This window comes from Ornithorhynchus anatinus, chromosome 2, assembly GCF_004115215.2.
Source record: "Ornithorhynchus anatinus isolate Pmale09 chromosome 2, mOrnAna1.pri.v4, whole genome shotgun sequence".
Lineage (NCBI taxonomy): Eukaryota > Metazoa > Chordata > Mammalia > Monotremata > Ornithorhynchidae > Ornithorhynchus > Ornithorhynchus anatinus.
This window is the reverse complement of record NC_041729.1, coordinates 139,003,769-139,016,262: the sequence shown is the minus strand read 5'-3', so window position 1 is coordinate 139,016,262 and position 12,494 is coordinate 139,003,769. Positions and strand designations below refer to the sequence as shown.

Below are 12,494 nucleotides of genomic sequence, written 5' to 3'. Positions count from 1 at the left end.
TTAGGATTTACCACTTAAGTCTAAGATGTTTCCTTTTCCCGAAAAGCCTAAGATAGATCAGACCTCCAACGCCCCATTCAATGACTTTCATGAAACATTTGTGAAAATTTGTTATGTCTTTGCTTCTCTTCCTTCAGCCACTATTTTAAAATAATGTCCATCAATCTGTCCTCTTGATTAGACTGTAAGCTTCATGGGACCTAAAGGCAGTGGTCATGTGTCTTGCTTCTGTGGGGCTCTCCCAAGTGCTTATTGTAGTGCTTCACACTCAGTTGGTGCTCAATAAATGCCATTGATGGTGTGGATGATGGTGTGGATGTCCATGCCAGAGGCAGAAGACTGGAGCCAATGACTCCTTTCTGGAGACCCTTTTCTTTCCCTCTCCCTCATCCCATTATGCACAATAGGATCCACCCCAGAGGGGAATCTTTCACTTATTATGGGCCAAGCAGTGAATGACCCAAACACTGCTGCACCCAAATTCATGCAGCACTGTATGCCTACCTCAGGTCCCAGTGATCTGGCAGAGGCAGAAGGCTGGAGCATATGAGAACGAAAAAGTCCCTCCCATCTGGGGATTCTCAGGTTCTCTCTCGAAGTCCCAGGGTGTCTTGCGGGGAGGGAAGACGGGCAGAAGTGGTGGAGGCCAATTGGCATTCCACCCTGCTATTACATTGCTTTTATTTGGCCGCAACAGTCCCTACCATTACTAGCATCAGCCCCTCAAATGGAGTTTCTGGGGATTTCCCCAGAGCAACCTCTATTTGATTTGGGTGATTTGCAACCTTTATTCACCCCTCCCTCAGCTCTACAACACTTATGTACATATCCAAAATTTATTTATTCATAATAAGGTCCATCTCCCCCTCTAGACTGTAAGCCCACTGTGGGCTAGGAATGCATCTATTGAGTATGTTATGTGGTACGCTCCCAAGTGCTTAGTACAATGTTCTGCAGACAAGTGCTCAGTATATATGATTGATCATCTGACTTTTTTTGGCATTTGTTAAGCTCTTACTAAGTGTCAGGCACTGCACTAAGCAATGGGATAGATATAAGCTAATCAAATTGGACACAGTCTATATTCCACTCCCAGGCCTGTGCTCCTTCCTCACATTAGTTGACTACAAGGCCAATCTGCTGCTAAGTTGCTCTTCCAGCTCCTCTCTGATTCAACAGCCTTTTGAAAATACCCAGTTCCCAATATTCCCCAAAGATGGTTGGTATGGAGACTACCTCTGGGAGAGGAATACAGCCCGGATACTCTCCACTCCCCATCTCCTTCAGGCCATTGTGCACCTAAGTTTTCCCAGAGGGAGCCACTCACTCAATACTACTTGGATCGTCAGGTTCCAAGTCCCAGTCACCTCTGTTTGGTAGAAGGAAGCATTTCTGTCCACGTTATCAATGAAGAAAATGAGGATGAGAGATTTTCAGGATATTAGGGGCAGAGTGAAAACTTGAACCCATGATCTGCATTGAATCTGAGGCTAAGACTCATGACGGTTGTGGTCCCTTGCCAGGATTACACATATGTTGGAAGAACTAAAACCCAATGCTTAGGAGAGAGAAGGGAGGATGATCGTTCAGTCTTACCTTTGCTGTCCTGAAATGCAAGTGGAGACAGTCTGGCCTCCCAGCATTCCTGCCCTGACTCCCACCTGCCATTCAGGTTGTTGCCCTTCTGTTCTCTGGGTAGTATGCTGTGGCCCTGGAGATTCTGGTCTCCTACCAGTCAGGCAAGTAATAAACTGGGAATGCACACTGGTCTTGGGCAAGAGAGTCCCAAGATATAGTCAAGGAGAATTTGATCCTGCATGGGATTTGTTCTTGACCCTGGCATACTGCCCAGGCCCTGAATTGTACATTCCAAGCACTTAGTACAGTGCTCTGCACAGAGTAAGTGCTCAATAAGTACGATTGAATGAATGAATGAATCCCTCACTCCATCCTTCCCAGGGGATTGCACTGATGAATTTGTATTCCATCCAGGCTACCTACTAGTCCCAGGATCTGGGACTGGCTCTTGCACCCCCTTCCCCAAAACACCCCAACACCCCGAGGTGCCATGTTGCACCCTCCAACCCCTACCCTGGAGTGCACCTCACGACACCTCAAAACCCACCCCATCACAGTTTGACATCAATGATACCACCCTGTCTTTACCAACACTATATTAGGAGTGCTCCCCTACCACCCCAGGGCACGTGGCCCCATAATGGCAGACCGTGCCATGAGGTGAAGATGAACTGGCCTGTTGGAGGAGGGACCAAGAGTGATGAACAGGTACCATCGGAGGCCATCGGAGGCCAACTTCCTTCATAACCAGTAATGAGAAGCCAAGCACTAATGATGGCTTGTACTGCGGGGGTAATCATCTTCAGGAGGACCAAGGAGAGGTGATTGGGTCAGCTTGAGGTGGGCTTAAGCAAATGGATCTATGTTTTAAAACCCCAACCATATAAGTGGCCCATGTTTGGTACCTGCACCCGTGGCCATGGGCTGAGACTCCTGGGAAGGAGAGGGATTAAAGGTGCCTGACTTGTTGAGAGCTGGGTCTTTGTGTTCTCTACTCTACACCTCTCTGAGAGTGTTAGCAGCATATTCTACAAGTTCTGTCCATCATCTTGGTGCCTGCTGAATAAATTTATATTGTTATAATGATTTTGGCCATTTGGGTGGAGCTGACTGGGTGTCTCCAAAGCCAGTATTAATAATAATGATTAATAATAATAATTATAGTATTTGTTAAGCACTTACTATGTGCCAAGCACTGTTCTAAGCACTTGGGTAGATTCCCACGTGGGGCTCACACTTTTAATCCACATTTTTACAGAAGAGGTAACTGAGGCACAGAGACATTAAGTGACTTGCCCAAGGTCACACAACAGACAAGCATTGGAGCCAGGATTGGAACTCACATCCTCTGACTCCCAGGCCTGTGCTCTTTCTACCAAGCCATGAAAGTATCCTTTCTGTCACTTCTTGCTTGGGTCTGGTTTCTATGGTAGCCAACTGAAGTACTTCCCTCCCTGAGGTGTAGTGTCTTTTTTCAGTTTTCAGCACTGGTTACCATGGGAATGGCAGGAAGCGCCTGACTGAGGAGCCCTGGGAGATCAGCAATATTGGAATACACTGTCCAAATCAAATGTTTCCTGGACATCCAGCTGTCCAGTATGGGTTTTCCCATCAGCTGTTACCTGGCCCTTTAAGGGCTGGCTCTTTCAATGATATTCCCATTTGGAGTTAGGACAGGAGAGGGCAGGGAGGAAGGAAAAAGCTTCTCTGTAAACTCACACAAAATAAGCCCTTCCCACTACTTATTTCACTTGAAACCACACACCTTCTTCATAAGTGACTTTCTAAAGCCCCATGTGAGTGAGTTTTCAAAGTTGAAAAGTCAAACTTCAGGGGTCTGAACCATCACAGATCCACTGTTCACTCAGCTCTACAACACAGGGACTGGGTTGTTCCAAAACCTCATGTGGAGGAAAAAGTGCCATAGTTGTCAGCTGGACTGCTATCCCATGGGCCCCCATGCATATGTAAAAGCCGTTTCCTCCAATACCATGATGTGACAACCAGACGGGCTCTTGTTGCTAGATGAATGTTCCCTAATTCCCTTACAGCAACCTTGCCAAAACATGTAGTGAAAACACAGGCTATGGGGGGACAGGGTAATAATAATAATAATTGTAATAATGGTATTTGTTAAGCGCTTACTATGTGCCAAGCACTGTTCTATGTGCTGGGGAGATACAAGAAAATCAGGTTGTCGTACATGGTGCTCTCAGTCTTCATCCCCATTTTACAGATGAGGGAACTGAGGCACAGAGAAGTTAAATGATTTGCCCAAAGTCACAGAGCTGACAAGTGGTGGAACTGGGATTAGAACTCAAGACCTCTGACTCCCAAGTCATGGAAAGAGCTCTTTCCACTAAGCCATGCTGCTTTTCAAATGCTTAGTATGTGCCAGGCCCTGTACTAAGTTCTGGAGTATATACAAGCTAATCAGGTTGAACACAGTCCCTATCTCACAAGGACCTCATGATGTTAATCCACATTTTACAGATAAGGTAACTGAGGCCTTATCTAAAGGTCCGCTAATGCCCAGGGTCTTGCTCTTTCCGTGAGCTCACATTCCTTCCCTGTTTAATATGTCCGGGTTACTGGTTCTGACCCTTCTCCTCCGTGAGACTGTCAGCTTCTTACGATTAGAGACGGTGTCTTCTTCATCTGTCCCTTCTCCTATCGCCCAGTATAGTGTGCGTGTATGTGTGTGCACCTTTTGTGTCTTCCCATCAGACTCTCAGACTTTCAATGGCAAGGATTATTATTATTATCATTACATTTATTAAGTTCTTACTATGTGTCGATCAGTTTAAAGTATTGGGGTAGATACAAATTAATGAGGTAGGACACAGTCCCTGTCCTACATGGGGCTCACAGTCTAAAGAGGTAGGATTTAATCCCATTTTCAGTTGAGAAAACTGAGGCCCAGAGAAGTTAAGTGATTTGCCCAAGGTGACACAGCAAGCAATACAAGGCCTAATGCTTGTATTGCCAATGGAATAGATCCCCTATGAAATAATAATTGTGGAATATGTTAAGAACTTACTATATACCAAGCACAGTATTAAGTGCTGCAGTAAATACAAGATAATCAGATCCCACATGGAGTTCACAGTCTAAGTAGGAGCAACAACAGCTATTGAAAAGGTTCAGTGAAAAGTTTTTCTAAAGGCTGACCTATCTTTGTTTCCTAAAGATTTCCCTTTGCCTTTCATACAGGTTACTTATAGTCAGCTCTACTGTTACATTGCCCTTCATTTGACCCAGCTCATTCTTGTCATTATTGTATCTGTCCACACGTGTCTGTGCCTGTCTGTGCTGTCTCCCCTCCTGGGAGCTCTGAGGACCTCTGCTGGACCTCAGCTCCCTGGGGGATGCTCTTTGAAAACTTGGGGACTGACACCGAGCCCCTTGCTCTGTGGTCTCTCTCTCTCTCTCTCTCTCTCCTCTCACCCTGCCCCCCTGCCCCAGATTCCTGAATTTGGTCGCCCAAGGCATGCTGACTTGTAATGATTCCCTGCCTCTTCCCTGTTCCTTCTTCCTGCATGGCATCCCAGGACTGGAGGCCAGCCATACCTGGCTCTCCTTCCCCTCATCCTCCCTGTGCATAATAATAATAATAATAATGTTGGTATTTGTTAAGCGCTTACTATGTGCAGATCACTGTTCTAAATTCTGGGGTAGATACAGGGTAATCAGGTTGTCCCACGTGGGGCTCACAGTTAATCCCCATTTTACAGATGAGGTAACTGAGGCACAGAGAAGTTAAGTGACTTGCCCACAGTCACATAGTTGACAAGTGGCGGAGCTGGGATTCGAATCCATGACCTCTGACTCCCAAGCCCATGCTCTTTCTACGGAGCCACGCTGCTTCTCATACTCACCTTGCATACTCACCAAGCATACTCACCTCGCTTGGCAACAACAGTTTGATGTCCACCATCTCCATGGAGTTCTGCCTGCAGAAGACCATGTTCCCGCACCTGGCCATGCTGGCCCTCACAGACATCATCATCTCCCCCTCCCACACTGTTCCCCAGGTCCTTGGCCTCTTCTGACTTGGAGCCTTCCTTACTAACTATTGGTTTAATAGTAGTGGTAGAGGTACTAGTGGTAGAAAAAGTATTCAGAGATTATAATGTACAAAGCACTGTACTAAATGTTAGGAAAAAGTCTCTAGATGAACAGTAGACAAGGTCCCTGACCCTCAAAGTCTAAGAATGGGAGCTGGAGAGATGGCAACATACCTGTACTTCAACTGACTTTGTCTGGGTTTCTGTACTGGGAGCTTGGGGTTCAATAATAAGGACCACCAGATTTTCTAGAGAGAAAGTTCCCCAATTGTCCCCCAATTGAGTTCAGTTGTCCACAAAAGAGTTAAGGAACAGATTAAAATATTGGCTCCTTCTTTCCTCTATTTCAACTTTTCTCCTGTTTCCCCCGGGGGAAAGCAGGGGGAGGAAATGGGGGATAAAAGGAAAGAGGAGAGAAGAGAACTCTGAAAGTTCTGTGGTTGTTTCCTGTGTCCAGCTAAAGCCTCCCTCTGACCCAGAGCTATCCCAGAGAGAAGTTACATAACTGACTGTTCAGAGAGAAAAGGTTGGCTGTGGGGATCTAATCACACAACAGCTTCTTCTCAGCATCTTCAGCATCAATAGCTCTGACTGCACCGTGTGGAGTGCAGGATTTTGTCCTAAGCCCTTAGGGAACATTAAATAGAATAGATGTGGTTGACCTTAGTTGGGAAGATAAGCCGCTTCAAAGTCGAATTCTCCCAAGAGCTTAGTACAGTGCTCTGCAAAGATTAAGTGTTCAGTAAATGTTACTGATTGATGGATTAAAGATCATAGAAGCCAGTTTGATAAATGAAGAAAAATGTAAATAAGCAGGGATTCAGAGGAGAGATAAAGTGGCTGATTGGATGCTATGACCATGAAGGTGGGGATAATGGGAGGTGAGGCGGTTTTAAATGCTCCAAGTGAGCCTACATGGAAACAAATATTCTGAGTGGTTGGAGGTGAGGTGGAGGAGAGATAGCATGGCCCAGAAGAATGATCACAGAATTGGGGAGTCCAGAGACTCAGATTCTAATTTCCAACTCTGCCTTTGGCCTACTGATCGACCTCAGGCTAGTCGCTTAACCTCTCTGTGTATCCGTTTCCCCTACATAATAGACCTGTTCTCTCTACCGCTCAGATTGTGACTACAACACTGAACATGGACCATGTTGGACCTCATTCCCTTGTATCTACTTAAGAGTCAATCAGTCAGTCAATCAGTGGTATTTATTGAGCACTTGCTGTGTGCAAAGCATTCCATTAAAGACTTGGGAAAATGCAATATGATGGAATTGGTAATAATAATAATGGCATTTGTTAATTGCTATGTTCAAAACACTGTTCTAAACACTGGGGTAGATACAAGGTAGTCAGGGTTGTCCCACATGGGGCTCAAAGTCTCAATCTCCATTTTACAGAACTGAGGCCCAGAGAAGTGACTTGCCCAAAGGCACACAGCTGACAAGTGGCAGAAGCAGAATTAGAACACAGGACCTCTGACTCCCAAACCCGGGCTCTTTCCACTAAGCCATGCTGCTTCTGTGACACATGCCCACAAAGAATTTACAATCTATAGGGAGAGACAGAGATTACAATAAATTTAAAAGAGAGGAAATGGAGTATAAATATTTATTCATTTATTCAATCATATTTATTGAGCACTTACTGTGTGAAGAGCACTGTACTAATAGTTTGGAAGAGTACAATACAACAATCAATAAACACATTCTCTGCCTATAAAGAGCTTACAGTCTGGGGAGGGAAAAGACACTAGTGTAAATAATAAGTACTGTAGGGCTGGGGTGCATATAATAATAATAATAATGTTGGTATTTGTTAAGCGCTTACTATGTGCAGAGCACTGTTCTAAGCGCTGGGGTAGACACAGGGGAATCAGGTTGTCCCACGTGGGACTCACAGTCTTAATCCCCATTTTACAGATGAGGGAACTGAGGCACAGAGAAGTTAAGTGACTTGCCCACAGTCACACAGCTGACAAGTGGCAGAGCTGGGATTCGAACTCATGAGCCCTGACTCCAAAGCCCATGCTCTTTCCACTGCGCCACGCATATCAAAAGTGCTTAAGGGATACACAGCCAAGTGCACAGTCAACACAGCGGGGAGGTCATTTAGGGAAAATAAGGGCTTAGTTTAACACAGTGGTTGGCACATAGTAAGAACTGAATTGATCATTAAGTAAATGAAGCAAAAGGGGGCTGTCCCCATCCCTGTTCCTACATTCTCTACTGGCCTTGTGGCCCAGGTCAGTAATTCAGGTGCTTGGTGACCATGACCCGAATCTCCTTGGTCCTCACCCCAAAGATGACTGGGATGAACAGAGAGGGAATAAAGAGGTAGAGGTTGGCCAGAAGGATGTGGATGTGGATTGGGAGGGAATGGCCGAAGCGATGGACGAGGGCAGAGAAGAGGACGGAGCCATAGGCAATGAGAATGACCGAGAGATGGTTGGAGCAGGTGCTGAGGGCACGGAGGCGGGCCCTACGGGAAGACAATCGTAACACGGCCTGTAGGATCAAGGCATAGGAGGCCCCAAGGAGGAGACAGTCAAGGCCTACCACCAGGATGGCCACGAAGAGGCCATAGATACAGTCCGGCCCGGTGTGCCCACAGGCCATCTTGAGCTCGGCCATATGGTCGCAGTAGGTGTGGGCAATGACTGTCTGGCAGAAGGTCAGCTGTCTGAGCAGCAGGGGGATGGATTTGACCAACACCACCAGCCCCAGATGGCACACCAGGGATCTGGTGAGCGCAGTGGTGTAGTGCAAGGGGTCGCAAATGGCCACATAGTCGAAGGCCATGGCCACCAGCACGGCGGAGTGCACCACAGAGGTGCCATGGATGATGAACATCTGGAGCAAGCAGGCATCCAGGCTGATGTCCTGGACGCCGAACCAGAGGAGGCCAAGGATCTCGGGCATCATAGCCAGGGTGGAGACCAGGTCAGCCAGCAAGAGCATGGCCAGCAGGGGGTACATGGGCTTGTCTAAGGCAGACTCCATCACCAGCAGGAACAGGATGGTGCTGTTAGCCCAGGAGAGTGGTGGCGAACATGAAGGAGAAGGGCAGGGACAGCCACAGGTATAGATCCTCCAGGCCAGGGATGCCCTTCAGGGTGAAGGTCACAGGGCTGGACTGGATGAACCTTGGCATGGCTGGCTGCTCTGGGCAAAATTGTCTTGAGAAGCTCTTTGGTCTCTTGTATGAGGACTGATGATGGAAATACTTCTGAGTACATGGATACTAGGCCTGTTCCCCCTTGATCCTCCCTCCCCTCTGCAGCTCAAGCTCACCTCCTCCAGGTAGCACTCCCAGATTAGCCCCCCACTCATCCCTCAACAAAACCTGTGACAATTTTTTTTCCCCTTCAACTCATTCAATCATTTAATCGTATTTATTGAGCACTTACTCTATACAGAGCACTGTACTAAGTGCTTGGGAGGATACAATACAACAAGAAACACATTCCCTGCCCACAGTGGTGTTCACAGTCTAGACAAGAAGGAGAACAAGTACTTAATTCCCATTTTTCAAATGAGGAAACTGAAGCACCAAGGAGTTAAGTGACCTGCCAACTCATGCTTCTCTCACCTCTGTTTGGGAATATCTGGATGACAGTCTGTGTGTCTGTCTTGTCTCTTCCCTCCTCCTTATCAAACTGGGAGAACCCCAGGATCCTGGAAACAGGGAGTGGACACCCAGCACAGACTTGATGATGACAGTCATTTTTGCCCACTCTGTAAGCCCCACGAGAAACAGCATGATCTAGTGCATAGATCATGGCCCTAGGAGTCAGAAGGACCTTAGTTCTAAGCCAGGTTCTGCCACTTGGGTGATGTGTGACCTTGAGCAAGTCACTTCACTTCGCTCTGCCTGAGTTACCTCATCTGTAAAATGGGGCTTAAGTTTGGGAGCCTCATTTGGGATATGGTCTGTGTCCAACCTGATTACCCTGTATCTACTCCAGCACTTCTCTTCTATGAATCAATACCTTATTGTGGAAGGAAAGTTTGCATGCACTTATGAAGTTTAGAGCTATGCCATATAGGGCTATCCATAATGGAAAGGTCTCAGCCGAAGCATCTGAGTTACAGAGTCAATTCACCTGTGCTGGGCAGCAGTGACTTGGGAAAAAGTCGAAGGTGGATTAGCAAGTGATCAAAACGTTGAGATCAAAGACAACGGCAGAAACTTAAGTTGTTACTGCGCAGAAGAAGACAATGGTAAACCACTTCCCTATCTTTACCAAGGAACTCTACAGGTGTACATATCAGGTGACCTTATTATAAAAGATGGGTCATTCTGAAGAGGGTGTGTCCGTGGAATCACTATGGGTCGGAAACGACTCGAAGGCACTGGAAGAAGACAACGACACTTACTGTAGTGGCTGGCACATAGTAAGAGCTTAACAAATACTCTTTAAAAATACTCTGTCAGAGTAGGGATTGCTCTTATTCTGACTACTCTCACAAGGCTCTAGTATGGTTCCCTCACCCAGGAGGCTCCCAGGCCACCCTGGAGATGGTGATAGTGATAATAGCAACATATCATCATTTTCATTCTACCAACTCTTTTTTTTATTATTAATGGTATTTGTTAAGCACTTTCTTTGTATCAAATGCTGTTCTAAGAGCTAGGGTAGGTACAAGTTAATTAGGTTGGACACAGTTCCTGTCCCTCTTGGGGCCCAGAGGCTAAGTAGGAGGGAGAACAGATATTTAATCCCCATTTTACTATTGAGGAAACTGAGGCATAGAGAAGTTGTTACTTTCCCAAAGTCACACAGAAAGCAACTGGAAGAGCCGGGATTAGATCCCAGGTCATCTGACTCACAAACCCATGTTCTTTCCACTAGGCCATGCCCCTTCCCTAATCTCTCTTCCATTGTTGTATTGTAAACTCCCAGGTGCTTAATATAGTGCCCTGCACATATATACCATTGATGTTCATTACGACTTCCACCAACATCATCATCATTGATCAGACACCTTTTGAGTGTAAAGCCAGGGTGAGAAGCAGTATGGTTTAGTGGCAAGAGCACAGGCCTGGGAACCAGAAGTCGTGGGTTCTAATCCCGATGCCGCCACTTGTCTGAGCAAGTCACTTAACTTCTCTGTGTCTCTGTTACCTTATCTGTAAAATGGGGATTGGGACTGTGAGCCCTGTGTGAGACAACCTGATCACCCTGTATCTACCCTAGTTCTTAAAACAGTGCTTGGCACACAGTAAGCATTTAACAAATTCCATTATTATTATTATTAAGCCCTCCTCTAGGAATTGGAGGAGCCCCAGAAGAAATGAAAGGTGTGGACCTGAAACAGCGTGGCTCAGTGGAAAGTGACCGGGCTTGGGAGTCAGAGGTCATGAGTTCGAATGTCGGCTCTGCCACTTGTCAGCTGGGTGACTGTGGGCAAGTCACTTCACTTCTCTGTTCCTCAGTTTCCTCATCTGTAAAAGGAGGATTAAAACTGTGGGCCCCACGTGGGACAACCTGATCACCCTGTATCTACCCCAGCGCTTAGAACAGTGCTCTGCACATAGTAAGCGCTTAACAAATACCACCATTATTATTCCCTCAAGCACTTACAATCTAAGAGGGAGCATGAGGAGGCATAACAGACAGAAATTCCTTAGCTATGAGTGTGAGAATAGATGTAAATGAGAACTAACAAGACAATGAATAAATCAATCACCCTAAACAGGTAAATACATAAGAATGCCATGGCCGGGAAGATGGAGATGAATGAGTTTGCAGTGCCTAGCCCTGATTCCACTTATGCCCTCTAGTCTTACAGTCCATTTTTGATAACAGTGTGCCAGCCTGGTCTGTCCATGCCACCTGATTCCTAGCTTTTAACTGGCCTGCAGCATTGTTTGAAGCTCTCGGACCTGTCCACTTTAAACACGAGATAGTCACCCCACACTCAGACTCACAGTGGTTCTATGCATTATGTCTTTTTTTAATGTCTGTCTCCCCCTCTAAACTGTAATCTTCTTGTGGGCAGGGACTATGTCTACCAACCCAATTGTATTCAAATCTCTGAAGTGCTTAGTACAGTGCCCTGCACATAAATAAGCACTCAATAAATATGATTGATTGATTGAAGAGCCTGAAGTGTTGCTTTGGCCGTGGAGGCATCAATGAATTTGCAGTCCCTAGACCTATTTTCAATTATGCCTCCTTGTCTCCAGATATATTTTTGACGGCCGCACATCAGCCTGGTCTGTCTGTGCCACCTGACTTCTAGCTTTCAGCTGGGCTGCAGCAAAGTCTGAAGACATCAGACCTGTCCCCTTTAAGCACTTGATATTGACCCCACCCACACATTCTCAGCACTTAAATATACATAATTTATTTTAATGTCTGTCTCCCCTTCTAGCCTTTAAACTTCTCTGGGCAGGGAATATTTCCACCAACTAAGGTGCACTGTACTCTCCCAAGTTCTAAGCACAGTGCTCTGTATATATTAAGCATTCAGTAAGTATGACTGATGGATCAGTTGATTTTATGAAGACATAAACACCACCTGGTCATTGGGCTGAGATGCGAAACCATGTTCCATGACCTATGCCAATATTTTCCACCTAAATCCTGCTAGGAATCTCTTCTTGACATTTCACCTAAATCCTTCAGCCTCTCTTTCAATTTTCTTCCCTTCTCTTCTGCCTTGGCTGGAGGAAGAGTACAGTTTTCCAATCTTCTTCTATAACCCCCTCTCCATTCCCATCACTTACCCAACAGAAGGCGGCTTTCTTCAAATGATCAGGACACCCCCTGAAGGTAGTCTTTTCCATTCCCCTGCTTCCTTGTCCTTGTAGGGGAAGCAGTGTGGGTCAGTGGAAAAA

General features: G+C 46.1%; 1 protein-coding gene across 1 annotated transcript; it reads right to left on the bottom strand.

The window, feature by feature from the left end:
• Positions 1-7,894: 7,894 nt before the first annotated feature.
• On the bottom strand, positions 7,895-8,801 carry LOC100090044 (putative olfactory receptor 52P1). Its single transcript, XM_007664561.2, is given in 2 exon segments — positions 7,895-8,677; positions 8,679-8,801. Coding segments are annotated over 2 exon segments (906 nt in total).
• Positions 8,802-12,494: the final 3,693 nt, after the last annotated feature.